This window comes from Chrysemys picta, chromosome 13 (genome assembly GCF_011386835.1).
Source record: "Chrysemys picta bellii isolate R12L10 chromosome 13, ASM1138683v2, whole genome shotgun sequence".
Taxonomy (NCBI): Eukaryota; Metazoa; Chordata; order Testudines; family Emydidae; genus Chrysemys; species Chrysemys picta.
The window spans coordinates 9285678-9311760 of record NC_088803.1 but is presented as its reverse complement, the minus strand read 5'-3'; the positions used below and the strand labels follow the sequence as shown (position 1 = coordinate 9311760).

Here is a 26083-nt window from a genome sequence, read left to right as displayed (position 1 = left end):
GGGAGGGGAAGCTACTGGCTCAGGGTCACACCAAGTGTCAGAAGAACGGATGGGACCCAGCAGGCCTTCTTTCCAGGCTCCTTCGCTAACCACTGCTGCACACTCCCTCCCACAGCTGGCAATTACAACCAGGCCCTCACGTCCGCTCCCCCTGCTTTGAGAGGGAGTGTGCTCCGCTGGAGTGACTGGACCAGGGGATTGGGAGTCAGGACTCCTGACTTCCATTGCTGGGTTTCCTGTTGGTTCCACTGCTGGGTGTTTTCCTTTCCCTGTGGGATTTTGAGCAAATTGCTCCCCCCTCTCTGGCTCTGTCCCCAGCAGTCAAATGGGGATTTAATACTTTCCCGCTATTGGAAAGTGCTGGGAGAAGCCCCCAGCAAAAGCTGCTCTGACAGCGCTAAGCAGCATCTGCCCATTGAAGGTGGGAGCGCACTGCCCAGGAGGAGGAGGGTTTGGCTCTGGGATTTCACTTCAGCCCAGTCTAGAGAGAGGGGCCCAGCCATGGAGTCTGGCTCAAGAAGACCAAGTCTCCAACTTGTTAAGGGCGTTTTGAATTCCAATCCTGTGCTCCAAAGTGCTTGGTGTCATTTGCAAATTGTAGAAGCATGCTCTCCACTCCATTTTCCAAATCCTTAAGGAAAAGATTGAATACTACCGGCCCCCGGACTGATCCCTGCCGGACCCAGTAGGTACTGCCTCTCCGTTGGACAGCCAGACATGGAGAAGGGCTCTTGGAGTCTGGGCTTTCAACCAGCTCTGCACTCCCATTACACTGATTACATCTAGACCACATTTCCCTCGTTCGCTTGTGAGAATGTCCCATGGGACTGTGTCAAAAGCCTTAGTGACACCAAGAGAGATCACATCTACTGTTTACCCACCTCCACTAGGCCCGGAACCCTGCCAAAGAAGGAGCTAGGATTGGTTTGGAATGATTTGTTCTTGACAAGTCCATGCTCACTAGTCCTAAGAACCAAATTATCCTGGAGGTGCTGACAAAGGGATTGTTTAATGATGCAGTCCAGTCTCTCTCCAGCTATGGAAGTGAGGCTGGCTAGTCTGTAAGTCCCGTTTCAGTCAGAAAATCCCATTCAGACTAAACCAGTTTGTTTCTTGAACTCATAACAAGTGGGATGAAAGTTCTTTGCAAAAAGATTTTGTTGCAAAACAAAAGCATCTCCTGTTTGTCACAGTGTGTTAAATTGTCTCCTCGCACACCAAGAGGAGACACTTAGATCTCGACAATTAGATAAGATGCCTCAGTCTGAGGGTATGTCTACACTACGGGATTAATCCGAATTTAGATAATTCGGATTTGAAAAACAGGTTGTATAAAGTCGAAATGAATGCGGCCACACTAAGCACATTAATTCGGTGGTGTGCGTCCAAGTACCGGGGCTAGCATCGATTTCTGCACCGTTGCACTGTGGGTAGCAATTCCATAGCTATCCCATAGTTCCCGCAGTCTCCCGCGCCCATTGGGATTGTGGGTTAAGATCCCAGTGCCTGATGGGACAAAAAACATCGTCGCAGGTGGTTCTGGGTACAGCCTCACCTCCTCCCTCCCTCCCTCCCTCCCTGCATGAAAGCAACGGACGGCAGACAACCATTTTCGCGCCTTTTTTCCTGGGTGGGTGAACACTGCAGACTCCATACCACGGCAAGCATGGCGCCCGCTGAGCTCAAGACAGCAGTCATGAATATTGTAAACACCTCGCGCGTTCTCGTGGAGTTTATGCTTAGCCAGGACCAGAAAAATGAGGCGAGGAGGCAGCGGCGGCGGCAGCGCAGCGACAAGCATGATGAGGACATGGACACGGACACGGATACAGAATTCTGTGAAACCACGGGCCCCGGTGCTTTGGAGATCATGTTGTTAATGGGGCAGATTCTATCCATGGAACGCCGATTCTGGGCAAGGGAAACAAGCACAGACTGGTGGGACCGCATAGTGTTGCAGGTCTGGGACGATTCCCAGTGGCTGCGGAACTTTCACATGCGTAAGGGCACTTTCATGGAACTTTGTGACTTGCTGTCCCCTGCCCTGAAACGCCAGAATACCAAGATGAGAGCAACCCTCACAGTTGAGAAGCGCGTGGCGATAGCCCTGTGGAAGCTTGCAACGCCAGACAGCTACCGGTCAGTCGGGAATCAATTTGGAGTGGGCAAATCTACTGTGGGGGCTGCTGTGATGCAAGTAGCCAAAGCAATCACTCAGGTGCTGCTACGAAAGTTAGTGACTCTGGGAAATGTGCAGGCTATAGTGGATGGTTTTGCTGCAATGGGATTCCCTAACTGTGGTGGGGCGATAGACGGAACCCATATCCCTATCTTGGCACCGGAGCACCAAGCCACCGAGTACATAAACCGCAAGGGGTACTTTTCAATGGTGCTGCAAGCACTTGTGGATCACAAGGGACGTTTCACCAACATCAACGCGGGCTGGGCGGGAAGGGTTCATGACGCTCGCGTCTTCAGGAACACTACTCTGTTTAAAGGGCTGCAGCAAGGGACTTACTTTCCGGACCAGAAAATAACCGTTGGGGATGTTGAAATGCCCATAGTTATTCTTGGGGACCCAGCCTACCCCTTAATGCCATGGCTTATGAAGCCATACACAGGCAGCCTGGACAGGAGTCAGGAGCTGTTTAACTACAGGCTGAGCAAGTGCAGAATGGTGGTAGAATGTGCATTTGGCCATTTAAAAGGTCGCTGGAGATCATTATTGACTCGCTCTGACCTCAGCCAAAGAAATCTCCCCATTGTTATTTCTGCTTGCTGCGTGCTCCACAATCTCTGTGAAAGTAAGGGGGAGACCTTTATGGCGGGGTGGGAGGCTGAGGCAAATCGCCTGGCTGCTGATTACGCGCAGCCAGACACCAGGGCGATTAGAAGAGCACACCATGAAGCGCTGTGCATCAGAGAAGCTTTAAAAACCAGTTTCATGGCTGGCCAGGCTACAGTGTGAAATATCTGTTTGTTTCTCCTTCATGAAAACCCGCCCCCTTTATTGACTGATTTTCTGTAAGGAACCCACCCTGCCCCTTCACCCAGCTTTCTTTCAAACCAAATAAAGTCACTATCATTTAAAAATCATTTATTTTTTATTAATAGATTAGAAAAAGAGGGAGGGAACCCGGGTGGTATTTGGGAGGAGGATTGCTGGGAAGGAAAAAGCCACAAAGAAAAGGTTAAAAAAATGACAGCCTTTTGCTTGGGCTGTCTACTGGGGTGGAATGGGAAGGTGTACGGAGCCTCCCCCCCCGCGTTCTTACACGTCTGGGTGAGGAGGATACGGAACATGGGGAGGGGAGAGGGTGGAACAGGGGCTGAAGCGGCAGTCTGTTTTCCAGCAGCCGTTCCTGAACCTCCACCAGACGCCGGAGCAGCCCCAGCGTTGCATCCTTCATCCTCTGGTCTTCCTGACGCCACCTCTCATCTCGAGCGTCTCTCCTCTCCTCACGTTGGTCCCTCCTGTCCTCACGTTGGTCCCTCCTCTCCTCACGTTCACTGACTTCTTTCCTATACTTTGAAACTGTTTCCTTCCACTCATTCAGATGAGCTCTGTCACTGCAGCTGGATTCCATAATTTCCGAAAACATCTCGTCTCGCGTTCTCTTCTTACGACACCTTATCTGTGATAACCTTCGGGATGGAGGAGGGAGGCTTGAGGAATTTGCAGCTGCTGTAGGGAGGGGAAAAAAGAGAGAATTGTTTTAAAAGCTACATTTTGCAGAACAATGCTTATACTCTTTCACGGTGACCAACACTGTTCACATTACATAGCACATGTGATTTCTGTGCAAGGTCGCATTTTGCCTCTTAATGCTGAGTGCCTGTGGCTTTGCTGCTAGAGATCACAGGTCTGGGCAACAGAATTCGGCTTGCATGCGGCCATGGTAAGCTTCTGCGCCCTCCTTTCCCACATACCAAGCATAGCTTGTAGAGTGCTGCAGAAGCCTGGCCAATCTCAGCCAGTTGGGGGGGGCAGTGTGGGGGGGCTTGTCTGGGCCCCTTCAGGCAAGTAGAGTGCTGCGGTTTTTCTGTTAACATTCAGCAGCACCAGAAAACAAACTAACCACCCCCCCCTCTCGCCATGAATTCTCTGGGATGATCGCTGTACCCCTCCCCCTCACCGCGTGGCTGGTATCAGGGAAGATCCCTGCAGGCACCAAACTAACCCCCCCCCGCCACCGCCCCCCTCCCGCCATGAATTCTCTGGGATGATCACGGTACCCCTCCCCCCACCGCGTGGCTGGTAATAGGGAAGATCCCTGCTAGCCAAACGCGAAAAACTCAGGGCCAATTTCCCATCTGCGCTTGGCTAACTGCAGGGAAGGATTTATTTTCCGCCACAGGCAAACAGCCCAGTAGGAACGGCCACCTCTGTCCCCTTAATTAAGTTCCCGTATTTCAACCAGGTTACCAGGAGTGATATCACTCTCCTGAGGATTACACAACAAGATAAAGAACGGATGTTGCTTGAATGCCAGCAAACACCGGGACCATACGCTGCCAGGCTTTGTCAGGCAATGATACCAGATTACTTGCTGCAAGCATGGCGTGGCCAAGTGTCCTACCATGGAGGAGGGAATAAGGATGCACTGCCCAGAAACCTTCTGGCAAGGCTTTCGGAGTACCTCCAGGAGAGCTTCATGGAGATGTCCCTGGAGGATTTCCGCTCCATCCCCAGACACGTTAACAGACTTTTCCAGTAGCTGAACTGACCGCGAATGCAAAGTCAGGCAAAGTAATCATTAAAAACCGTTTGCTTTTAAAACAAGTTTTAAGTAATCATTAAAAACCGTTTGCTTTTAAAACAAGTTTTATATTTTAAAAGGTAAACTCACCTGAGGTCCCTTCCATGGGGTCAGAGTCTTGGGTACTGGCTTGGGAGGCTTGGGAGGGTACTTCAGTCAGGGTGATAAAAAGATCCTGGCTGTTGGGGAGAATGGAGTGCTGTGTGCTCTCTGCAAGCTCATCCTCCTCCTCCTCCTCTCCCCCATCGGCAGAATCCTCAGGCGTCGCTGATGAGACTATCCCCGACCCAGAATCCACGAACACAGGTGGGGTAGTGGTGGCAGCCCCCCCTAGAATTGCATGCAGCTCGGCGTAGAAGCGGCATGTCCGCGGCTCTAACCCGGAGCGACCGTTTGCCTCCTTTGTTTTTTGATAGGCTTGTCTGAGCTCCTTGACTTTCACGCGGCACTGCTCAGAGTCCCTATTGTGGCCTCTCTCCATCATGCCCTTGGAGATTTTTTCAAAAGTTTTTGCATTTCGTCTTTTAGAACGAAGTTCTGCAAGCACTGAATCCTCTCCCCATACAGCGATCAGATCCAGTACCTCCCTCACGGTCCATGCTGGTGCTCTTTTTCGATTGTCAGCCTGCATGGTTACCTGTGCTGATGAGCTATCTGTGGTCACCTGTGCTCTCCACGCTGGGCAAACAGGAAATGAAATTCAAATGTTCGCGGGGCTTTTCCTGTCTACCTGGCCAGTGCATCCGAGTTCAGATTGCTGTCCAGAGCGGTCACAATGATGCACTGTGGGATAGCTCCCGGAGGCCAATACCATCGAATTGCGGCCACACTAATGTGGGGATGTATCATCCCTACACCAACCTAATGAAAAGTTCCATGAGGAGGTAAGGGTCACGATGGGACACTTGCCAGGTAATAAATCATGGCCTTATGTAAGGCCCCCTGGTGGTCTAGGATTATATAAGATGATCATGGCCTTATGTAAGACCCCCTGGTGGTCTAGGATTATATAAGATGATCATGGCCTTATGTAAGGCCCCCTGGTGGTCTAGGATTATATAAGATGAGGTAAACAAATCATGGCCTTATGTAAGGAACGGTTGAACCAATCGGTGTGGGGCTATACATGTGATAAACACATGATTCTCCTTCTTGTCCAATCCGTAGATGTGTGATTATAGCCTAATTGTGTTATGTAATGTTGAGAAAAAACTATAAAAGAAAGCTTGCAATAAACAGGATTCGGATTCAGCCTGCAACCACAGTGGTCGTGTGCTTTATCTGCTCCGCATGGAACCCCACAAATGGTGACCCCGACGTGATTCGGCTTGGACATCAAGGCAGCCAGGACTTTGCCCAGAGTGAGCTAGCAGAGATCATACTAGACACAGCCGCCAGTGGAGCAGGGATCAATGTTCTCAGACAGTAGACCCAACAGGTGTTGTCTCAGAAGCTGAGCAAAGAGAAAGCAGATCCAACCAGAAAAAGGATCTGAGTGGTCAGACTCTATGTCATCTCTCATGAAGAAACTGGAACAATTGAATTTAGATATTGAAGAGGCTCTCAGTGCTGGCTCTTCTCCTTCCAGCACTCCTTCTACCAAAAAGCGCAAACAGACATGCCCTGTTAAGGTGGAGACAGGCCTTCTTCACAGAGATCATCAGAGAAAGGGAATCTGTGGGAATAAGAGGGCAGGCTACCAAGATTTAGATGGTTTGCCAAGCTCAGTGTCAACTGGAGCATGACCAAAAACTGAACATGGTTTGAGAAAAGGCGGAGGTGGTAGCCGCGGCAGGAGGTACCGGAGGATACCGGCTCCTGGTCGTCCGAGAGAGACGTTCGTGAGCTCACAGCCGACTGAAGCGTTCGGTGAGAAAAGGCGGAGGTGGCAGCCGCAGCAGGAGGTACCGGAGGATACCGGCTCCTGGTCGTCCGAGAGAGACGTTCGTGAGCTCACAGCCGACTGAAGCGTTCGGTGAGAAAAGGCGGAGGTGGCAGCCGCGGCAGGAGGTACCGGAGGATACCGGCTCCTGGTCGTCCGAGAGAGACGTTCGTGAGCTCACAGCCGACTGAAGCGTTCGGTGAGAAAAGGCGGAGGTGGCAGCCGCGGCAGGAGGTACCGGAGGATACCGGCTCCTGGTCGTCCGAGAGAGACGTTCGTGAGCTCACAGCCGACTGAAGCGTTCGGTGAGAAAAGGCGGAGGTGGCAGCCGCGGCAGGAGGTACCGGAGGATACCGGCTCCTGGTCGTCCGAGAGAGACGTTCGTGAGCTCACAGGTGAGCGGCTGCATTTAATAAAATGGGCTCTGCTTTGTCTGCAGAGGAGGAGACGGTGCATGATTTTTTATTACGCATCGCTAAAAAGCGGGGAGAAAAGCTTCCCTCTGACGCGTTGTCCCGTTTGTTGAAATGGGGGCAGAAACGCGGGAATGTACAAACAGGGCCTTCAGCTACAGGACATGCTGAATCAGTTGTCCCATTTGGCCGGTGAGAGCCATCCCCCGCAGTCCCACACATTGCGAGCCCTGAAACAGCCCGGCTTTCCTGTCACCAATAATGTTTGTACCCCAGAGTTCCGGGCGGAGTTCCCGGGGCAGGGTGAGCAGTTGCAGAATAGGTTAAAAAGAATGGCGAAGCCAGGCTTATCTAACTTTGAAAGGACATATAGGAAAAAACCACCGGATAAGATCCCTCCGGCACATGCTACCCGAACACCATGCCGCCACGCAGAAGCCAAACGACGACCCCGCGGCACCGGACTTGCACTTGTTGTTTGCTACAACCTAAACACCTGATAATGCTGTGCTTCTGTTTGTTCGGACTCCTTATTATAGGAGCAGGGGTCTTTGTATGTCCAAACTCTGTACCTTTTGTTAACCCACGACAAAATGTTTGGATCACCTAGGCAAACCAAACTGGCCAAAAAGCCCTTTTTGCTTGTTCATGGCCACCCCATCGGATCCCCAATGGTTTTCGTGGGTATTTATGTAATGTTATGTTTTTTAATAGTTCTCCATATATTTCCCAGTTGTTAAATGTCACCTGTCATCAGTTTTATAGGTTCAAAAAAAAGTAGTCAGGTGGCTAGTAATTGTCCTAATGTTAGTTGGACCCTCCTATAGGCCTTATTTAAGAAAAAGGGGGGAGGTGTGGGGATGTATCATCCCTACACCAACCTAATGAAAAGTTCCATGAGGAGGTAAGGGTCACGATGGGACACTTGCCAGGTAATAAATCATGGCCTTATGTAAGGCCCCCTGGTGGTCTAGGATTATATAAGATGATCATGGCCTTATGTAAGACCCCCTGGTGGTCTAGGATTATATAAGATGATCATGGCCTTATGTAAGGCCCCCTGGTGGTCTAGGATTATATAAGATGAGGTAAACAAATCATGGCCTTATGTAAGGAACGGTTGAACCAATCGGTGTGGGGCTATACATGTGATAAACACATGATTCTCCTTCTTGTCCAATCCGTAGATGTGTGATTATAGCCTAATTGTGTTATGTAATGTTGAGAAAAAACTATAAAAGAAAGCTTGCAATAAACAGGATTCGGATTCAGCCTGCAACCACAGTGGTCGTGTGCTTTATCTGCTCCGCATGGAACCCCACACACTAACCCTAATTCGAATTGCTAAAATCGATTTTGGCACTACTCCGCTCGTCGGGGTGGAGTACAGAAATCGATTTAAAGGGCCATTTACATCGAATTAAATAGCGTCGTTGTGTGGACGGTTGCAGGGTTAATTCGAATTAAAGCTGATAAATCCGAATTAAAGTCGTAGTGTAGACCAGGCCTGAGCTAAGTAGTTGCTGCTCTTATCGATTTCAAAATAAAAAAATACAAATAAAATCAACTATTTCAGCTATTCTATTATGTCACAGTCTGATCTGAGTAAACGTGATAGGACACCTCATCTTATGCACTGCTCCTAGTGACACTCTCCAATGGATCCCCATCCTCCACCCACCGTGAGGTAGGTAGGAGCGGATCATTATTATCCCTACTTGAAAGAGGGAGAAGCTAAGGCTGAGAAAGGAGAATTGACTTGTCTTAGGTCACACAGCCAGTCAGTGGCAGAGTTGGGACTAGGACCCAAGAGCCCTGATTTTCAAACTAACCATCGGATCTTGAATTTCATACATTGAATGACCTGAATAAAGTGCTCTCGGATGAGTTCCAGACCAACAACAGTGCACAGTAATTATTCAGCAAGTATTTGAGGAGAACTGCAATGGTAGAGAGAATCATGAGCTGCTCAGAGACAATTCATGTAGAGAAGCAGCAAAATTCATCAAATCTAGAACTGCTAATGACTTATTTACTTAGTCTTAAAAGATAACAAGACATGAGTCTCCTCCCTATCAATAACCCCCTGCTCAGCCAGTCAGGGTAGAGGCTGAGGACAGGAGGCTGAGGGTTCTCACCAGAGAGCCCAAAGGATGGCCCAGGTCTCTGGTGGGGATCAGTGGCGTAGCCCCCCCATCTCCATGGCTCCTCCGGCCGTGCCGTTGCACCCCCGCGGCCCCCCCCGTTGGCTCCTCAGGCCAGCCTCAGGTGCTGGGAGAGGAACAGGGCAAAGGACAAAAGAAGCAAGAGAAGAAGAGAAAGGAGGGAGGGCTGGAGGAAAAGGTGAAACACAACGGACCCCAATGTCCCCAGTGATTCTAAGGGACAAAATCCCGGGTGCGGAATAAAATGCTGCCTCCTTAAGCTTGTGTTTTCCATGCCTATTATTCAACTCCCACCCGATGGATCAGACTGAACAGGTTTCACACCTGGAGGAGGCTCTTACCTTCTACACAGTGACCTCTGCTTTCTAGTACAATCACGAAAAGGGAAGGAGAACACTCGACAGAGGTTCCTCCTGCCGCTCACGTACGTGAACCCGAATATTCTCTCAGTCCTCAAAGAGAGACCTCGAGACAGAGACTTGCTGAAGCAAAGCCCCAGGGGTCTCTGAGATTTCCCGGGCCACTCGCCTCTGTCCTGCCTGACTGATGTCAGCATCTCTCTGTGAGGTCACCACCTTTGACCAATAGTCTGAGGTCCTGCAAAAGGCCTTTGTGATGTCACTGCCATGCCCCTCCCTTGCTGTGCTAATGTCCTGCCCCTGGCCAAGCACTTGGGAGCTTTGAGCTACTCCCTGTGGATCACCCCACTCAAGGCGTGTTCATTTTAGGAAGCGAGCCGACTAGACAGTAAAACCTCAGACGCTGCTCCCAATGCCACACTCCGTTTTTCAGAAATTACTAGACTTGATGGCCAGAAGAGACCATTAGAGCATCTAATCTGACCCCCTGCATGTCACAGGCCTCCTGTATAACACCATAGCTACTTTGGGGGCAAACACATTCCAGAAAGGCATCTAGTCTTCATTCAATGACATCAAGAGATGGAGAATCCACCACTTTCCTTGGTAGCTTGAATTTGTCTCTTTTCACCTTCCAGCCACTGGGTCTTGTTCTACCTTTCTCTGCTCGATTAAAGAGCCCTTTAATACCCAATCTTTTCTCTCCATTAAGGCACTTCAACACTTCAATGAAGTCACCTTTCAATCTTCTTTTGATAAGCTAAAGAGGTTGAGCTCTTTCAATCGCTCACTAGAAGGCATTTTTCTCCAGCCCTCAGAACATTTGGTGGCTCTTTGCTGCCCCAGCTCCAATTTCACAACATCTTTTTCAAAGGAGGACACCAAAACTGGATGCAGTATTCCAATATCGGTCTCACTGATGCCGTGTCACCTCCTGTGACGCTATTGACATAATCTGTAACTGTATAGATCACCGTTGCCATCACTGTTATATATTTGCAGCCAATATTGTATAAAGGTTGTCGTGGAAGGGGTCTATGGAGAGGTTCTGATTGGCTGATTAGAATTATGCTCTCTGTATATGTGTAGCAGTTTTGTAGTTGACGTTCTGAATATTGGCTCTATACTGTCTGTATTTCAAACTTGTGCTATGCTTCCGGGGAACACCCCAGACAAATTGGTATTAGTTCTGCCTAGCCTGCTTGATGGCCCACTACGGACCATGACCTATATAACTGACCCATTGAGAGAAGGTAGATACACCTTGTGACTCAGCAACGCATGCAGGGACCTGCCTATGGACAGAACTCTAAGGTTTTTCTATGCCACATGCTGGAGAGAGTGTCCTTGGGACTAAGAAAGCAAAGATCACACGGCAAGAGACTATAAAAGGCTCATGCCTTGTCTCCATCTTGTCTTCAATCCTGCTTCATACCTCTGGAGGGACTTGGCTAAAAAAGGAAGCTCTATACAAAGGACTGAATGACCCATCCCAGCTGTGGATGTACTCCAAAGACTTGATTTGAACCTGCAGTTTAGAAAAGCAGAGGGCACTAGTTGAACGTCAGGCTTGCTTAGGCCAGATGTAGCACAATGCCATTTGCTTGTAAGCAGCATTTCAGCTTATGGAATGCCCTCCTCCATTTGTGAATCCATTGATCCTTCATTTGTTTTCAAGCACATTCTTCATTGCTTTCAAGTTACATTGTTATTAAAATAATTCTCATGAAATTGGAACTAACACAAAATGATTTCTTTTAGAGAAGTGATAAATCACCCTTGATTAGAACTTCATAACTCGGGATTCTGTGCAATTTCATGCCAAGCTTCTTTGCCTTGGTTTAATCCTTGGGTACAGCCCCAGCAGGTTGTGTGATATATATCCTTCCTTGTCATTTAGCCGTGCCCACCACCACTCAATTTCATCTTCATCTTCCCGGCGTAGTATTGTCATGCAGTCTCCTTCTTTCATGGACAACTCATCCTCATTCTGTGCTTCATAATCCCAGAGTGCGTAGATCACTCCTTTGTTCATTATCCCCATTTTCTCCTGCACTCCGCACAGAAACTGAGAGCACTGGGTGTAGCCTTCTTCCATTTCTTCACATTTGTCTGCAGCTGTCTGCATGTCACTGTAGGTCACAGCAAACACAGCAGCACCTGATTCCACTAGGAATTTGCACACCTGGACGTTATTGCAAGATGCCGCGCAGTGTAAAGGGGTCCATCCATCACTATCTGCAGCGTTAACATTCACACCAAACTGTACCAGAAACTTTACAATCTCGGTGTGACCAGCACACACGGCATTGTGAAGTGCTGTCATTCCTTCGTCATTGGGCAGGCTGGGATCTTCAACCTCATAAATGATTCTCTGCACAAGGTCAAATTCTCCCTCCAAAGATGAATCTAAAAGCAATGCAAGGGGGTTGAATTTCACTCTCATTCCATGGGCAATCCTCTCTGAGCCAGTTTTACGTAAGTTCGTCCTCTTCCCAGGAGGTAAGGAAAACTGTCCAGTGACTTCAGGGGGTCGCATACTGAAGGAGTCCTCTCCCAGTCCCTCTGGTTCTCCTCATGGGTAAGGTGGTGGTGGGTATGGAAGATATTTCTCCATGTAAACTTCCATTGGTTCTGATGACTCTAGACTTGGTTCTTCCATTTCAGACTGCATGAGTGCATCACTGTCTGATGTTACCTCAGGCACGCTATCTAGCCCTGCTGAAGGTAGAGGCACTTCATTCTGATCTGTGCTTCTATCACTGCTACAAGCCTGAACCAAGAACTTTGCCATTACTGTATGCAGGACTGGCTTTAGGAAGTGCGGGTCCAATTTGAACATTTTAGGCGGCGCCCCGACAGGGATGAGTAAAAAAAAAACCATGTAAAAAACCCCCTTTCATTTCTCCCAAGTATTATTTACTTTCCATAACTATATAAATAAAATCAAAATTATATATTACATATATTGCTTGCTGGAGGCAGGGCAGGGGCAGGGCATGGGCTGATTGGAGGTAGGGTCTGCCTGGAGGCAGGGCAAGGGGTGTGGGGCTGGCTGCGGGTAGGGCAAGGGGTGCAGGGCTGGCTGCGGGCAGGACAGGGGGTACGGGGCTGGCTGGAGACAGGGGCTGGCTGCGGGCAGGAGAGGTGGTGCGGGGCTGAAAGCAGGGCAGGAGTTGCAGCAGGGGCTGGCTGCAGGCAGGGGGTGCGAGGACAGCAACAGTGGGGTTCGTTGCCCAGTGTGCTTCGCGCCAATAAACATACCGGGATGGAGAAACAATGAAAGTTTATTTGAGATCTCAAAGTGATACAAGGAGACAGGCAAGTCTCAAATCCAGCACACCAGCAAAAACAGTTTCTCTCTTCTTATACATTTTAAAACTAAGCCCTCCCTCTCTCCCCCTCTCTACCACCCCCCCTCCACTCCCCCTCCCCTCTCTACCGAAGGCATGTTTATACATTTAAGCAATTAAATCATTCTAGGGCTATAAATCTAGCTTGTTAGTAACACTCCTCTAAACAGTTATTTGGTTCTGTTTACCCTGAGTTTATTACCCCTTCCCCAGCTAGAAACATGCAAATCTCATCGTTATCGTTTGGTACCTGGTATGAGCAAGGTCGGAATTGCTAACTGGCTGTTTACACATTCCAATTCCTGTCCTTGGTTTTTGAGGCTGATTAGACTTAAACATGGAAGAACTTTGGCTCAGGTAGGCCTAGTGACCCCAACAGCCCCACTTGCCTTTTCCTACCTGCAGCCAGCCCCTGCCTGCAGCCAGCCCCTGCAGTGGTGGAAGGCGGAGTCATGCAGTGGGAAGCAGGGGGGGTTGCAGAGGAGCGAGGGGGAGTCATGCCATGGGGCCGGTGGTGGGGGAGCGGGAGTCATGCCATGGGGCCGGTGGTGGCAATGGGGGAAGGGGGAGTCATGTCATGGGGCGGGGGGTTGCAATAGGGTGAAGGGGAGTCATGCGATGGGGCGGGGGGTTGCAGTGGGGCAAGGGTGAGTCATGCCATGGGGCCGGCGGTTGCCCGGGGGTGCGTGGAGGATTCATGCAATGGGGCCAGGAGCTGCAATGGGAAGCAGGGGGGTTGCAGAGGAGCGAGGGGGAGTCATGCCATGGGGCGGGGCGTTGCAATGGGGGCAGGAGGAGTCATGCCATGGAGTGGGGGGTTACAATGGGGGGAGGGGGAGTAATGCCATGGGGTGGGGGTTGCACACAAGGGGCTGTCATGGGGCCGGGGGTTGCAGTGGGGCGAGGGGGAGTCATTCCTTGGGGCGGGGGGTTGCAATGGGGTGAGGTGGAGTCATGCCTTGGGGCAGGGGGTTGCAATAGGGCGAGGGGGAGTCATCCATGGGGCGGGAGGTTGCAAGGGGGGAGGGGGAGACATGCCATGGGGCGGGGGGTTGCAATAGGGTGAGGGGGAGTTCTGCCATGGGGCGGGGGGTTGCAATAGGGTGAGGGGGAGTCATGCCATGGGGTTGGGGGTTGCAATAGGGTGAGGGGGAGTCATGCCATGGGGCGGGGGGTTGCAAGGGGGGGAGGGGGAGTCATGCCATGGGGAGGGGGGTTGCAATAGGGTGAGGGGGAGTCATGCCATGGGGCGGGGGGTTGCAATAGGGTGAGGGGGAGTCATGCCATGGGGCGGGGGGTTGCAATGGGGCCGGTCCCCAGCTGACGGAAGCTATTTAAAATGCTGGGGCTCCAGCTCCCTCTGCTGCCTCGGTCCTTCCCCAGGGCTCCGGCAGCTATTTAAAGGGCCAGGGTGGTAGAAGCAGGGGGGCCCCTGCCCTACCTGCAGCCAGCCCCTGCTGCACCCTCTGCCCTGCCTCCAGCCCCTGCACCCCCTGCCCTGCCCACACCAGCCCCAGAGACCAGACAAAGGTGGTGGAACCGGATCCCCTGCCAATGACTGCAACAGCCATAGTGGATCCAATCCCAGAGACCCAGCCAAAGCCAGTCCCAGAACCGGAACTGGCAACACAACCAGCACCAGAAGCACTGTCAGCACTGAGTCCAGCGCTTGCAAACTCGTCTACCACTCCAACGCCAGAGGGCACTAGTGAGCCTGAGCTGGCATCCTCAAAGACAGTTGGTAGTTCAGTACCGGGTAAAGCTCTTGAGCTTAGCCCATGATCATCCCAGTGTCCATTCTGGAGTGAACAGAACCAAAGACCGGTTGGGGAAGTCCTTCCACTGAGAGGGAATGGGCAAGGACGTTACTAATTATGTCCGGTCTTGTGAGGTGTGCCAACGAGTGGGAAAGCCCCAAGACCAGGTCAAAGCCCCTCTCCAGCCACTACCCATAATTGAGGTTCCATTTCAGCGAGTAGCTGTAGATATTCTGGGTCCTTTCCCAAAGAAGACACCCAGAGGAAAGCAGTACATACTGACTTTCATGGATTTTGCTACCCGATGGCCGGAAGCAGTACCCTTAAGCAACACCAGGGCTAAAAGTGTGTGCCAGGCATTAGCAGACATTTTTGCCAGGGTAGGTTGGCCCTCCAACATCCTTACAGATTCGGGAACTAATTTCCTGGCAGGGACCATGAAAAACCTGTGGGAAGCTCATGGAGTGAATCACTTGGTTGCCACCCCTTACCACCTCAAACCAATGGCCTCGTGAAGAGGTTTAATGGAACTTTGAGGACCATGATACGTAAGTTTGTAAATGAACACTCCAATGATTGGGACCTAGTGTTGCAGCAGTTGCTTTTTGCCTACAGGGCTGTACCACATCCCAATTTAGGGTTTTCACCATTTGAACTTGTGTATGGCCGTGAGGTTAAGGGGTCATTACAGTTGGTGAAGCAGCAATGGGAGGGGCTTACGCCTTCTCCAGGAACTAACATTCTAGACTTTGTGAGCAACCTACAAAGCAACCTCCGACACTCTTTAGCTCTTGCTAAAGAAAACCTCAAGGATGCTCAGGAAGAGCAAAAGGCCTGGTATGATAAACATTCCAGAGAACGGTCCTTCAAAGTAGGAGACCAAGTCATGGTCTTAAAGGCGCTCCAGGCCCATAAAATGGAAGCGTCGTGGGAAGGACCATTCACGGTCCAGGAGCGCCTAGGAGCTGTTAACTATCTCATAGCCTCCCCCACCTCCAACATAAAGCCTAGGTATACCATGTTAATTCTCTTAACCCCTTCTATTCCAGAGAATTAAAGGTTTCCCAGTTTACAGCCCAGGAAACAGATAATGTGGAGTGGCCTGAAGGTGTCTACTACGAAGGAAAAAGTAATGGTGGCATGAAAGAGGTGAACCTCTCCACGACCCTTGGACGTCTGCAGCGGCAGCAGATCAAGGAGCTGTGCACAAGCTTTGCGCCAATATTCTCAGCCACCCCAGGATGGACCGAACGCGCATACCACTCCATTGACACAGGTAATGCTCACCCAATTAGAACCCCACCCTACCGGGAGTCACCTCATGCCCAAACTGCTATAAACAGGGCGATCCAGGACATGCTACAGATGGGTATAATCCGCCCCTCTAATAGTGCATGGGCATCTGCAGTGGTTCTAGTTCCCAAACCAGATGGGGAAATACGATTTTGCGTGGACTACCGTAAGCTAAATGCTGTAACTCGTCCTGACAACTATCCAATGCCACGCACAGATGAGCTATTGGAGAAACTGGGACATGCCCAATTCATCTCTACCTTAGACTTAACCAAGGGGTACTGGCAAGTACCACTAGATGAACCCGCCAAGGAAAGGTCAGCCTTCGTCACCCAGGCAGGGGTGTATGAATTCAATGTACTCCCTTTCGGGCTGCGAAATGCACCCGCCACCTTCCAAAGTCTTGTAGATGGTCTCCTAGCGGGATTGGGAGAATGTGCAGTTGCCTACCTAGGTGATGTGGCCATTTTTTCTGATTCATGGGCAGAACACCTGGAGCACCTGGGAAAAGTCTTTGAGCGCATCAGGCAGGCAGGACTAACTGTTAAGGCTAAAAAGTGTCAAGGAACTATAAATCCCCTACAGGCCAAAGCAGATGCTATCCAAAAGTGGCCGGTTCCAAAGTCAAAGAAACAGGTCCAATCCTTCTTAGGCTTGGCCGGATATTATAGGTGATTTGTACCACACTACAACAAAATCGCCGCCCCACTGACAGACCTAACCAGACCTAACCAGAAAGAAACAGCCAAATGCAGTTCAGTGGACTGATGAGTGTCAAAAGGCCTTTAACCAGCTTAAGGCGACACTCATGTCTGACCCTGTGCTCAGGGCCCCAGACTTTGACAAACCATTCCTAGTAACCACAGATGCGTCCGAGCGGGGTGTGGTATCTCTGGAAGGTGCTAAACAGAAGCTACTAAAGTTAGCTATTTTAAAATCAGCAAGTCCAGATAACTTGCAGCATAGAGTTTTAAAAAAAATCATTGCGGAGTTCGCTGGACTTGACTGATTGGATATTTTTATAAAAGATCCACTCTAGGAATTATTTTCGGAAAGCCCTATGGTCTGTGTTATCCAGGAGCTCAGACTAGGTGACCACAGTGGTTCCTTCTGGCCTTGGACTCTATGAATCTATATGGGAAAGAATTTGCCGGTCAAAGTGGAGGGAGAATCACCCCATCTGCTGGCAATGCGGAGGATCTGACACAAACCGTGTGAGGGAGCACACAAATACCAGGTCCATCGATGAGACAGAGACTGAAGTGGGTTGGAGTAAACTTTAATTATGAAGCAGGAAGGGAGGGGAGTTTACAGGAATTCATACAGCTTGGAAACGAGTGGCAGATGGGATCTGGAAAATGAGAAGAAAGGTCAGTTTTCTTTCTTTCTTTCAGTTTAGAAGCAGCTCCCACATCAGCAGTGGAACCAACGGCAGTGATGTGACATGGAAGATTACAACAGCAGGCTAAAATATATTTTGTGTTGCATTCCCGGTGCTGCACAGGGTTCTAAAGCACATGACTAGGGAAGAGACCTGCAGAATATTCAAAGCAAATATGTTAAGCTTCACAACACCCCGCATGGAAGGTGGAGATCATGAACACCATTTGTCAGATGGGGAAACCGAGGCAAGGGGCGGGGAAGATTGATTTGGCCTCAGCATCACAGACAGCTTGGAAAGATTCATGCTAAAGACCTTTGGAGGTTCTTCTTCGGGCTTGGATCTCCATCCTGTGATTCTCCTAGGAATCTGCAAACAAAAAGTGACAACACTGGAGTCTATACCACGCTTCAGTCCCACCTGTTATTTAGATCTCTAGCTAAGGGTGGGGGAGGGCAAGTTCTGAGGAAGGAGGGATGAAACTGCTGGGGGGAACAACCAGTGGCTGACTCACCGATGCTCTCCATGGGGCTAGGGGCACTGTGCTGCAGATAACAGGGTGAGCAGGTCACTAGGGGGCGCTCTCCCCCTTGGAGTCAGGGGTGACCCCACTTCCCCAGAGCTGCAATACGGGGCTCTGCACTGCAGGGCGCAGGACAGGGACCCAATAGCTGGCGCTCTCCCCTGGCAGTCAGGGCTGATGTCATAATGAGTCTCTAGGGGGCGCTGTGCTGCCGGGAGCCCCACGATCGACTGCTGGAGTCTGACCCCCAGCGTTCAATCTCAACACAGCTTATTCCGCTCTGCCTACCCCCTTCCCACCCCTGCCATTTCAGTGCAGTTCAGGAGCCTCCTTTGCTCCCCATCCAAAATGTTTGGGCAGCTGTCATGTACCCAACACACCCCGCCCCAGAGGTGGCTGCATGTCAGCCGATGGCTGAAGAGCTGCCCATGGGAACAGAGCCTCTGACATACACGATACCTAGCCAACTGTGGTACTGGTAGGTGCAACCATCCCTCTGCAACTAACCTTGTGTAGGCTGAGAAAGAAAAGGGGAGAAATTTCAGCCTTGGTGGGTCGTTTTGAGTTCGGGGACAAGTCCCCAGCACCCTGCCAATCAGAGCTGCCTGCCCCGGAAGAAGCCAGTTACCTTCGCGCTTCATCAGGAAGTAGGTGACGAGGAAGATGAGGCTGTTGAGGGTGAAGAATGAGCCCCCCATGGCCAACTCCCGGGACCAGCTGCCTGGGTGGGCTGTGAAGAGGAAACGTGATGGTGACGGAGGGGCAATGCACTGCTCAGAGTATGTGTGTCCCTGCCACCCCCTGCTGGATGGGGTGAGCCCTGCTCTATGTGTGTGTCTGTGTGCGCACGAGGGCTGGAGATCATAGGTCCTGGCAGCTGCTGAGAAAGACAGAAAATGAAGATCCAACATATGAAACAAAACAATATAATAAAATAATTCTTTGGGGTCCCTTGATTGCAATAATAAACAAATGCAAAACAACAACAACCACAAAATGTTGTTTTGCAGGTACAGGTACAAAAGATCTCCGTCTTCCCCAATGTTTCTGTTGGTCTTATTTATTTAGTAGTCCACCGACTGTGGGGAAAATAATGCCAGGTGAGTTGGGGAAGTGTTTGTGCATGTGATAAATGAAGGTGGGGAGGGGTTTCTTCCTTTTATGGACACCCAGCCAGCCAGTTAGCTATAAAAACACTGTTAGTAGTTCTTCTCTACTTGATTTACCTGAATGGGTTAAGAAACCTACAGGTAAAAGTAAGTGAGTGGGCACCTGACCAAAAGAGCCAATGGGAGAGCTGGAACTTTTTAAAATTGGGAAAAGACTCCTTGTGTGTGGGCTGGTCCCCACTTAGTCCGGACTTCGGACTAAGGTACGCAAATTCAGCTACGTTAATAACGTAGCTGAATTCGAAGTACCTTAGTCCGGACTTACCGGGGTCCAGACGCGGCCGGAAGTCTCCCCCCGTCGACGCTGCGTACTCCTCTCGGAGAGCTGGAGTACCGGCGCCGATTGTGGGCACTTCCGGGATCGATCCGGGATCGATTTATCGCGTCTTAACCAGCATCGATTGCGTGCCTCCGGACCAGCCGGTAAGTGAAGACTAGCCCTGTGTGTTGTGGTTCTCAGGAGAAGAAGGGAACGGGGCAGCAGTTATGCTGTGAGAAGCTTTAAGCCAGGTATGAAAAACCATCAGATCATACCTAGAGATGGCTTATCTCAAACCCCAGATATATAAGTAAATTAGGGAATGTCTAGGAAGAGGCAATTAGGATTATTTCTTTTATTTTGTATTGGCTTGTGGACTCCTCTGTGCTCACCCCAAATGCTTTTGTTTTGCTTGTAACCTTTAAGCTAAACCTCAAGAGAGCTATCTACATGCTTAATTTTTGTAATTGTTTCTTTTAAAATCTAGCAAAAAGCCGAAGTTTCAGATGTATTTTCTTTCTTTTTGTTTTTAATAAAATTTACCTTTTTAAGAACAGGATTGGATTTTTGTGTCCTAAGAGGTTTGTGCATATCCTGTTTGATTAGCTGGTGGCAACAGCTGATTACCTTTATTTTCTTTCTCATCTCTTCCCCAGAGGAGGGGTGGAAGAGCTTGAGGGTACCCCACAGGGAGGAATTCCCAAGTGCGCCTTCCTGGGTCCAAAGAGGTTTTTTTTGCACATGGGTGGTGGCAGCATCTACCCATCCAAGGTCAGAGAGAAGCTGTGATGTTGGGAGTTTAATAGCAGCCTGGAGTGGCCAGTATTAATTTTTAGAATCCCTGTGGGCCCCACCTTCTGCACTCGCAGTGCCAGAGTGGGGAATCAGCCTTGACGGTGCATAACAAACGTTTGCCCCTGGAAGAGCAGAACAACTCATAGGTGCCGACTCTGCGGGTGCTCCGGGGCTCAGGCACCCACCAAAAAAAATAGGGGGTGCTCAGCACCCACAGGGATAGATGACTCTTTCATGGGCCCGGCATCTGGACCATGGCCCGCCCCCTGCTTTGCCCCAAGGCCCTGTCCCCACTCAGCCTTTTCCCCCTGACACCTCACCCCCACTTAGCCTCCTTCTCGTGAGGTCCCGCCCCCCGCAATGCTCCAAGGCCCCGCCCCCATGCAGCCTCTTCCCTCCACAGGCTGCCTCCCACTCACATGGGGGGAGGGGCGGAGAGGAGCTCCCACCAGGAAAAAACAAAAGTCAGAACCTGTGGGACAACTAAAAAAATGGCCACCTACAAAATGGTTTCACTAAAAAAAAAAAAAGGGATCGATATTCCCCTACAAGCCGAGACAGCATGTTTATCCCCAGACCCTGTTTTACATTGGAAACTTTGGAAATTTAAAAAATAATCTGGAAACATCCATGGACCCCAGGTTGAAAACCACGGCCCTAGAACAAGGATTTTGGTTATTTTCCCTCTTCGAAAGCGTGGGCAACAGCTACAAACAGGATTGGTTATAAAAGTCTGTGGAAACTTCCCTTGGTTTAACAGCTTTTGAAAAGTAAGTCAGGCTCTTCTCTCTGATGCAAAGGGCGATCAGCTCTTTTACTCTTTAAGTCTTTCAAGCAGTTTGGGTTGCTTTTGCACCCTGGGCAAAACTTTCATAAGAACATAAGACCGGCCACACTGGGTCAGAGCAATGGTCCACCTAGCCCAGTATCCTGTCTTCTGACAGTGGCCAATGCCAGGTGCGTCAGAGGGAATGAGCAGAACAGGCAATCAGCGAGTGATTCAAGAGCACTGTTTCTACCCAATAGCCCTTGCGGTTTGTATTTTGAAGAAAATATTCCCGAGGTTTGACGTTTTGATTCAAATGCAGGGGACAGGGCAGGAGGACGCGATGCTTGCTGAGAACTGTTGAGCTCCCAGCGGCTTAGCGTCCTTAAGTGATCTGGCGTCCGGGCATAACCGGCAACGGCTTTAGAAAACCTATTCTGCTGGGCTCAGCCATGCGGCGGTGGATCCCCGAGACTGCCAGCTCCTCGACTTGCTGGCATTTGTGTGGGGATGGGGACCGCCCTGGGGGTGTGGTGCTTTTTTCTCTCTGCCATTTACTTACCTTGTAACAGGCTGGGGGGCAGGGCAGAGCTTTCTTGCTGCTTTAAAACGTTTTCTCTCACTTGATTTTCTCTCTCTTTCTGTGACTGGCCGGAGGGCTTTCCTGATGTTCTAACACTTTTCCTTCCTGGTTGATTTAAAACTCACTCTCTTCCTTTTTTCCCTTTCCTGCAGGTTTAACATTTTCTGTCCTTTCCCTCTTTTGCAGTTTTAAAACTCTTTCCTTGTTATTTTCCTTTCCTGCAGGTTTCAGACTTTCTCTCTGACCCTTTTCCTTTCTTGATCGCTAGGTGAGAATCCACTTTCTTTTGTAAACGATTTAAAAGGGGCTCAACCTCCCTTTACTCGCTGTTATTTAAAATGTGTAAACACCTGGTTTTGTTCAAAAATCTTCTAACCTGAGCACGTGAAAACACACACAAGCTTCCTAATTCCCCACAGAAAGGAAAATTAAAACATGAATCTTTTCTCCAAAATGCCCAACATGGCAAAAGTGCACACGTCCGTAAATGAGACTGGAAGGTGGGACATAAAGCAAAAAGGGGACATGGAAATCTCTCAAAATTGGTATGCTGGATAAAAGATGCAGAAGTACTACGCTCTCTCCTCAGGGGAGAAGAAGCCTGGTTGCTATTGACACCCACCTCCCCCCATCGCAGAACCACCAGCAGCTCAGCACCAGACAGGCCAAACCTGCAAAAACAAAAACAAAAAACACAGAAATTGGGCTTGTTTCTTCCTTAATTGGCTTGTGAGTTGCTTGTTGCTATTTTTTGGCTTGTAGCTTGTTGCTTCTTTTTTTTATGAGCTCCCAGCAGGCAGGGGCAAGGAGAGGCGGGGCGGGGAAGAGAGTCAGGGATGCACAGAGGGCCCACCACAGTCCCAGACTGCACGCCGGGGGGATCTAGTCACATACAGTGTTGGGGTTCTTAGGGATTGGCTTGTTTTGGCCTTGTTTTTCCCAGTACCTGGAGTAGGTACTTGGTCACCTAATTGATCTCAGATGCCCCAGGCTATGGCCCCTGGGTTTCCCAGACACTCTAACAATGGCTGGTTCTCACACACTTTATCAGACCTCTGTCAGGGCTTGGCTACACTTGCAAGTTAAAGTGCATTAAATGAGCCCCGGGCACCCTAACTCCTGAGGTGGCCACACTGGCAAGGCACTTAGAGCGCCTGGACCGCACGGCTGGAGTGCCCCAGTAATCCACCTCCACGAGAAGCATAGAGCTTGCTGCGCCCCGGCTGGAGCACCAGGGTGTCAGTGTGGATGACGTGTTGCATTACTGCGCTGTGATTGGCCTCCGGAAACGTCCCATAATCCCTTGAAGTCAAGTGGCCGCTCTGGTCATTGTTTTGAACTCGGCTGCAGGCGTGCGGATGTCCCCTTTCAAAGCTCCATTTCTGACAGCTGGCTGCTTATCTGCTCCGGGACACAGCAAACCATCACTGTGGAACACTCCTGCTGCTGAGGCAGGCGTTTGTGCATGTGTGTGTGTGAGAGAGAGGTGAGGGGGTGGGGGCTGATGTCGGGGTTTCCCCCTTCCCCCTGCCATTGTCTGAACTTACAAGACAGCATGCTGACACACTGCCCCCTAAAACACACTGTCTCTCCCCCCACATACACACAACACACTCCCTGTCACACTCCACTCCGCCATTTGAGAAGCACGCTGCAGCCACTTGCACGCTGGGATAGCTACCACAATGCACTGCTCTCTGTAGCATTGCAAGAGCTGCTAATGTGGCCACATCACTGCACTTGCAGCTGACAGTGTGAACGCACGACAGCGCTTTCCCTGCTTCTGTTTCCAGGGGCTGGTTTAACTCCCGGCGCTCTACATCTGCAAGTGCAGCCATAGCCTTTGACTCAGGAAAATGCTCCCACGAGTTCCCTGGCAGATGGTTCTCTCCCCAGCTCCAGGAGGGGAGTGGGGTCTAGTGGTTAGAGCAGTGGAGGGCTGGGAGCCAGGACTTGGGTATTGCAGGGAACTCCTTCCTCATTCTGCCGCAAACAGCAGGTGACCTCGTTAGTGGCTAATCACTGAGATCTGTTAATCTCTGAAGCCAGAACAGCCCTTGTCCCTCTCACTTGGCCAACCACTTGGTGCGTTATCTGCAGCCCCTGCTCGGCCTTTGTGTGGCAACGCCAAGAATGAGGCAGCCACCTACACGCCTCCCCCGTCGTCCTACATAGGCACCTGAGAAACCTTCTCTGGTTAAGGGGCTTGCGAAGGGGTTGACTCACTGCGAGAGCGCCTTCTCCTGGCTAGGTGGGGCGTAGCAGCTGCCTGTCGCTCTGGCACCCCCTGCTGATGTCCCTCGGCCAGGTCACGCTATTGATGTCCAACCTTTTTGGGGTAACAAGTGGCAGCAACTGAAAGACCAACCAAAGTAACTCTGAGACCTTATGTCGGATCTCTGTTCCCTGTGGTCAGCACATCACTGCGGGCTCCGGAGTGTGCTTAGCCCCTTAAATCAGGGGTCTTCACGCCACCGTCCCAGGGCTGGGTGGGCAACCTGGCCCCTGCTGCAAGCCAAGGTCTGCACCTGTCCCCACGCCTTGGGGCTGCTTTCCCACAGGTTTCTTCCTGCCCAGCTTCTCTCCAGCTTTCCTCCCACATCTGCTCCAGCTTGACCCTTCTTTCAGGGTCCCTGGGCTCATTCTCCCCCCCTACACAGGTTTTTGTCATGTCCCTAATGCTGAGAGGGGAGTTGGGTCTAGTGGTTTGAGCACTGAGGGCTAGGACCCAGGCCTCCTTGGACCACACCCCCTATCTAAGCCTCCATTCTCCTTGTCCCCGACTGCCCCCTCCTGAGACCCCCCACCCTAACTGCCCCCCTAGGATCCCACCCCCTACCTGTCCCCTGACTGCCCTGACCACATCCACACCCCCACCCCCTGAGAGACCCCCAGAACACCGGACCCATCCAACCCTCCCTGTCCCTTGACTGCCCCCAGGATCCCCTGCCCCTTCTCCAACCCCATGTCCCCCTTACCGTGCCGCTCAGAGCAGCGCGCAGCCCCATTCCCCCAGAGTGCTGCCGGTGCGGCGCACTGAGGCTGCACGGGAGGAGAGGGGGGAGCAGGGGAGGGGCTCTGGCTCCTGGAGGCCCCGATGTGAGTGGGTCAATCCGGCCGGGCCGCCCTGTCAGCCGTGCCGTGCTCTGCATTGGGAGGGAAATCCCGGACCTTTTGAGAGTTTTACAAATTCCTCCCAGATGGCTATTTAAAACCCCCAAAGCCGGACATGTCTGTGAAAATACGGACGGATAGTAGGTAACTCTAGAATGGGGAACAAGTATGGCCAAGGAGTAGAAGGCTTTGCCCAGATAGCCCCTTCAGAAGACATCCCCAGACTGGATTAGGGATACTGGTGTGACCTCACCTGGCAGCTCCCAAAGAAAGAATTGGGTGGACTAAATGGACAGTGCCTCTCTCTATCTGAAGCCTAGCAAGGGAGGTACGTGGATCCCACTAGAATTGAAAATGAAAAGTAAGGGAGGGGAGGCTCTGGACCTGGGCAGCTTTAGATACAGAACCAGGCACATAGGAGGTTTTCCACTTCTGAGCCCTGGAAGCAGAAATTGACTTTTCCTTTCCAGATTTAGCCAATATTCAGAAAGAGAATCCAGCACCTGCCTTGAAGATTTGAACACCCCAAAATTCAGGAGTGCTCACGCTCAATTTGGGCAGCTGTTACTTCATTTCTCCCAAATCAAATATACTGATCCACTGTAACTTGCTGTAGAAAAAGTAGGATAAATTGAGCAAGAAATGCTTCCCAGTGGTTATTTTCAACAGCCATTGCCATTTTTTTTAGTTTTGTTTGTTTAAAAGGAAGACAGTGATATTGCATTGGCAAATTCCCCATAGAAACAAAGAGTGGAACGAAAGAATAATAAAGGCACCTCAACTTTTCCTCATTTATGTAGGACAGTCTTATAATATGCATCCAGATATCCTCCAGTCACACAAGCTGAAAATGGTTCCACTTTACTGCTGTTCTGTAACCATATGGGAACCAATCCTGTCTGTGTTCTGTGCACATCCAAAATTCCTGCTGAATGACCCGCCCTGGGAGCCAGTTACCAGTGACCCAGGGCAGGGGTGGCAGGAGGGTGTAGTTGGGGGCGGGGGGGAGGATAGCCCAGGGATGGGGCGGCAGGGGGGTGCGGGGGGGGCAGGGTTGGGGCAGCAGAGGGGTGAGGGGGAGCCCAGGGCTGGGGTGGGGGGCAGCCAAAATTTTTGCTTGGGGCGACAAAAAACCTAGAGCCGGCCCTGCCTCCAGGTGCGGTTAGGTAACATAACCGGCCTGTGTGGGGCAGGCATGCTGTCCCAGGGCCTAAACCTCCCTGTGGTTCTGCTCCCAGGCCCTCCAGCAGTTGGCACAGGCCTGGCATCTCCCTGGGCCAGGTCACAGGCCTCACATGGGATCTCCAAGATCTGCTCCTAGAGACGCTCACCTGGGTTCTCTCACCTGGTGGCATTTCCAGCTTCTGGGCTTTCCCCTCACTCTGGTTACTGATGCTCTTGTGTGTATTGCTCTTCGGTGATGTGCCAACTCCTCCCCGCCCCCAGCTCCTGTTAGGTGGAAATAAAGATGATATTGATCAGCTGGTGTCACTTATAAATCGTGTTCCTCT

The 26083-nt window shown here is 50.8% G+C and overlaps 3 protein-coding genes and 1 long non-coding RNA gene across 4 annotated transcripts in view; 2 read left to right on the top strand and 2 right to left on the bottom strand.

Annotated features, from left to right (window-relative positions):
• Window positions 1-26083, top strand: part of LOC101949741 (Fc receptor-like protein 5) — a 166266-nt gene that overhangs the window by 73750 nt on the left and 66433 nt on the right. The window lies entirely within an intron of this gene.
• Window positions 3056-5524, bottom strand: LOC135975225 (uncharacterized). Its single transcript, XM_065565362.1, has 2 exons — window positions 4851-5524; window positions 3056-3685 (listed from the first exon to the last, which is right to left on the bottom strand). Exons 1-2 carry the CDS (start codon window positions 5389-5391, stop codon window positions 3192-3194), a joined length of 1035 nt encoding a protein of 344 aa, XP_065421434.1. The 5' UTR covers window positions 5392-5524; the 3' UTR covers window positions 3056-3191.
• Window positions 5592-6019, top strand: LOC135975226 (uncharacterized). Its single transcript, XR_010592160.1, has 2 exons — window positions 5592-5672; window positions 5829-6019. It is a non-coding gene; the product is annotated as an uncharacterized LOC135975226 (long non-coding RNA).
• Window positions 11092-12331, bottom strand: LOC101944021 (apoptosis-stimulating of p53 protein 2-like). Its single transcript, XM_042847262.2, has one exon. It carries the CDS (start codon window positions 12116-12118, stop codon window positions 11396-11398), a length of 723 nt encoding a protein of 240 aa, XP_042703196.2. The 5' UTR covers window positions 12119-12331; the 3' UTR covers window positions 11092-11395.

Bases quoted from the DNA above. Each gene is read 5' to 3' on its own strand.
- LOC101944021 (XM_042847262.2), bottom strand. From the start codon at position 12,118: ATGCGACCCCCTGAAGTCACTGGACAGTTTTCCTTACCTCCTGGGAAG.
- LOC135975225 (XM_065565362.1), bottom strand. From the start codon at position 5,391: ATGCAGGCTGACAATCGAAAAAGAGCACCAGCATGGACCGTGAGGGAG. The intron at 3,686-4,850 runs GTGAGTTTACCT...CCCTCCCTACAG, and splicing joins CCCCATGGAAGGGACCTCAG to CAGCTGCAAATTCCTCAAGC.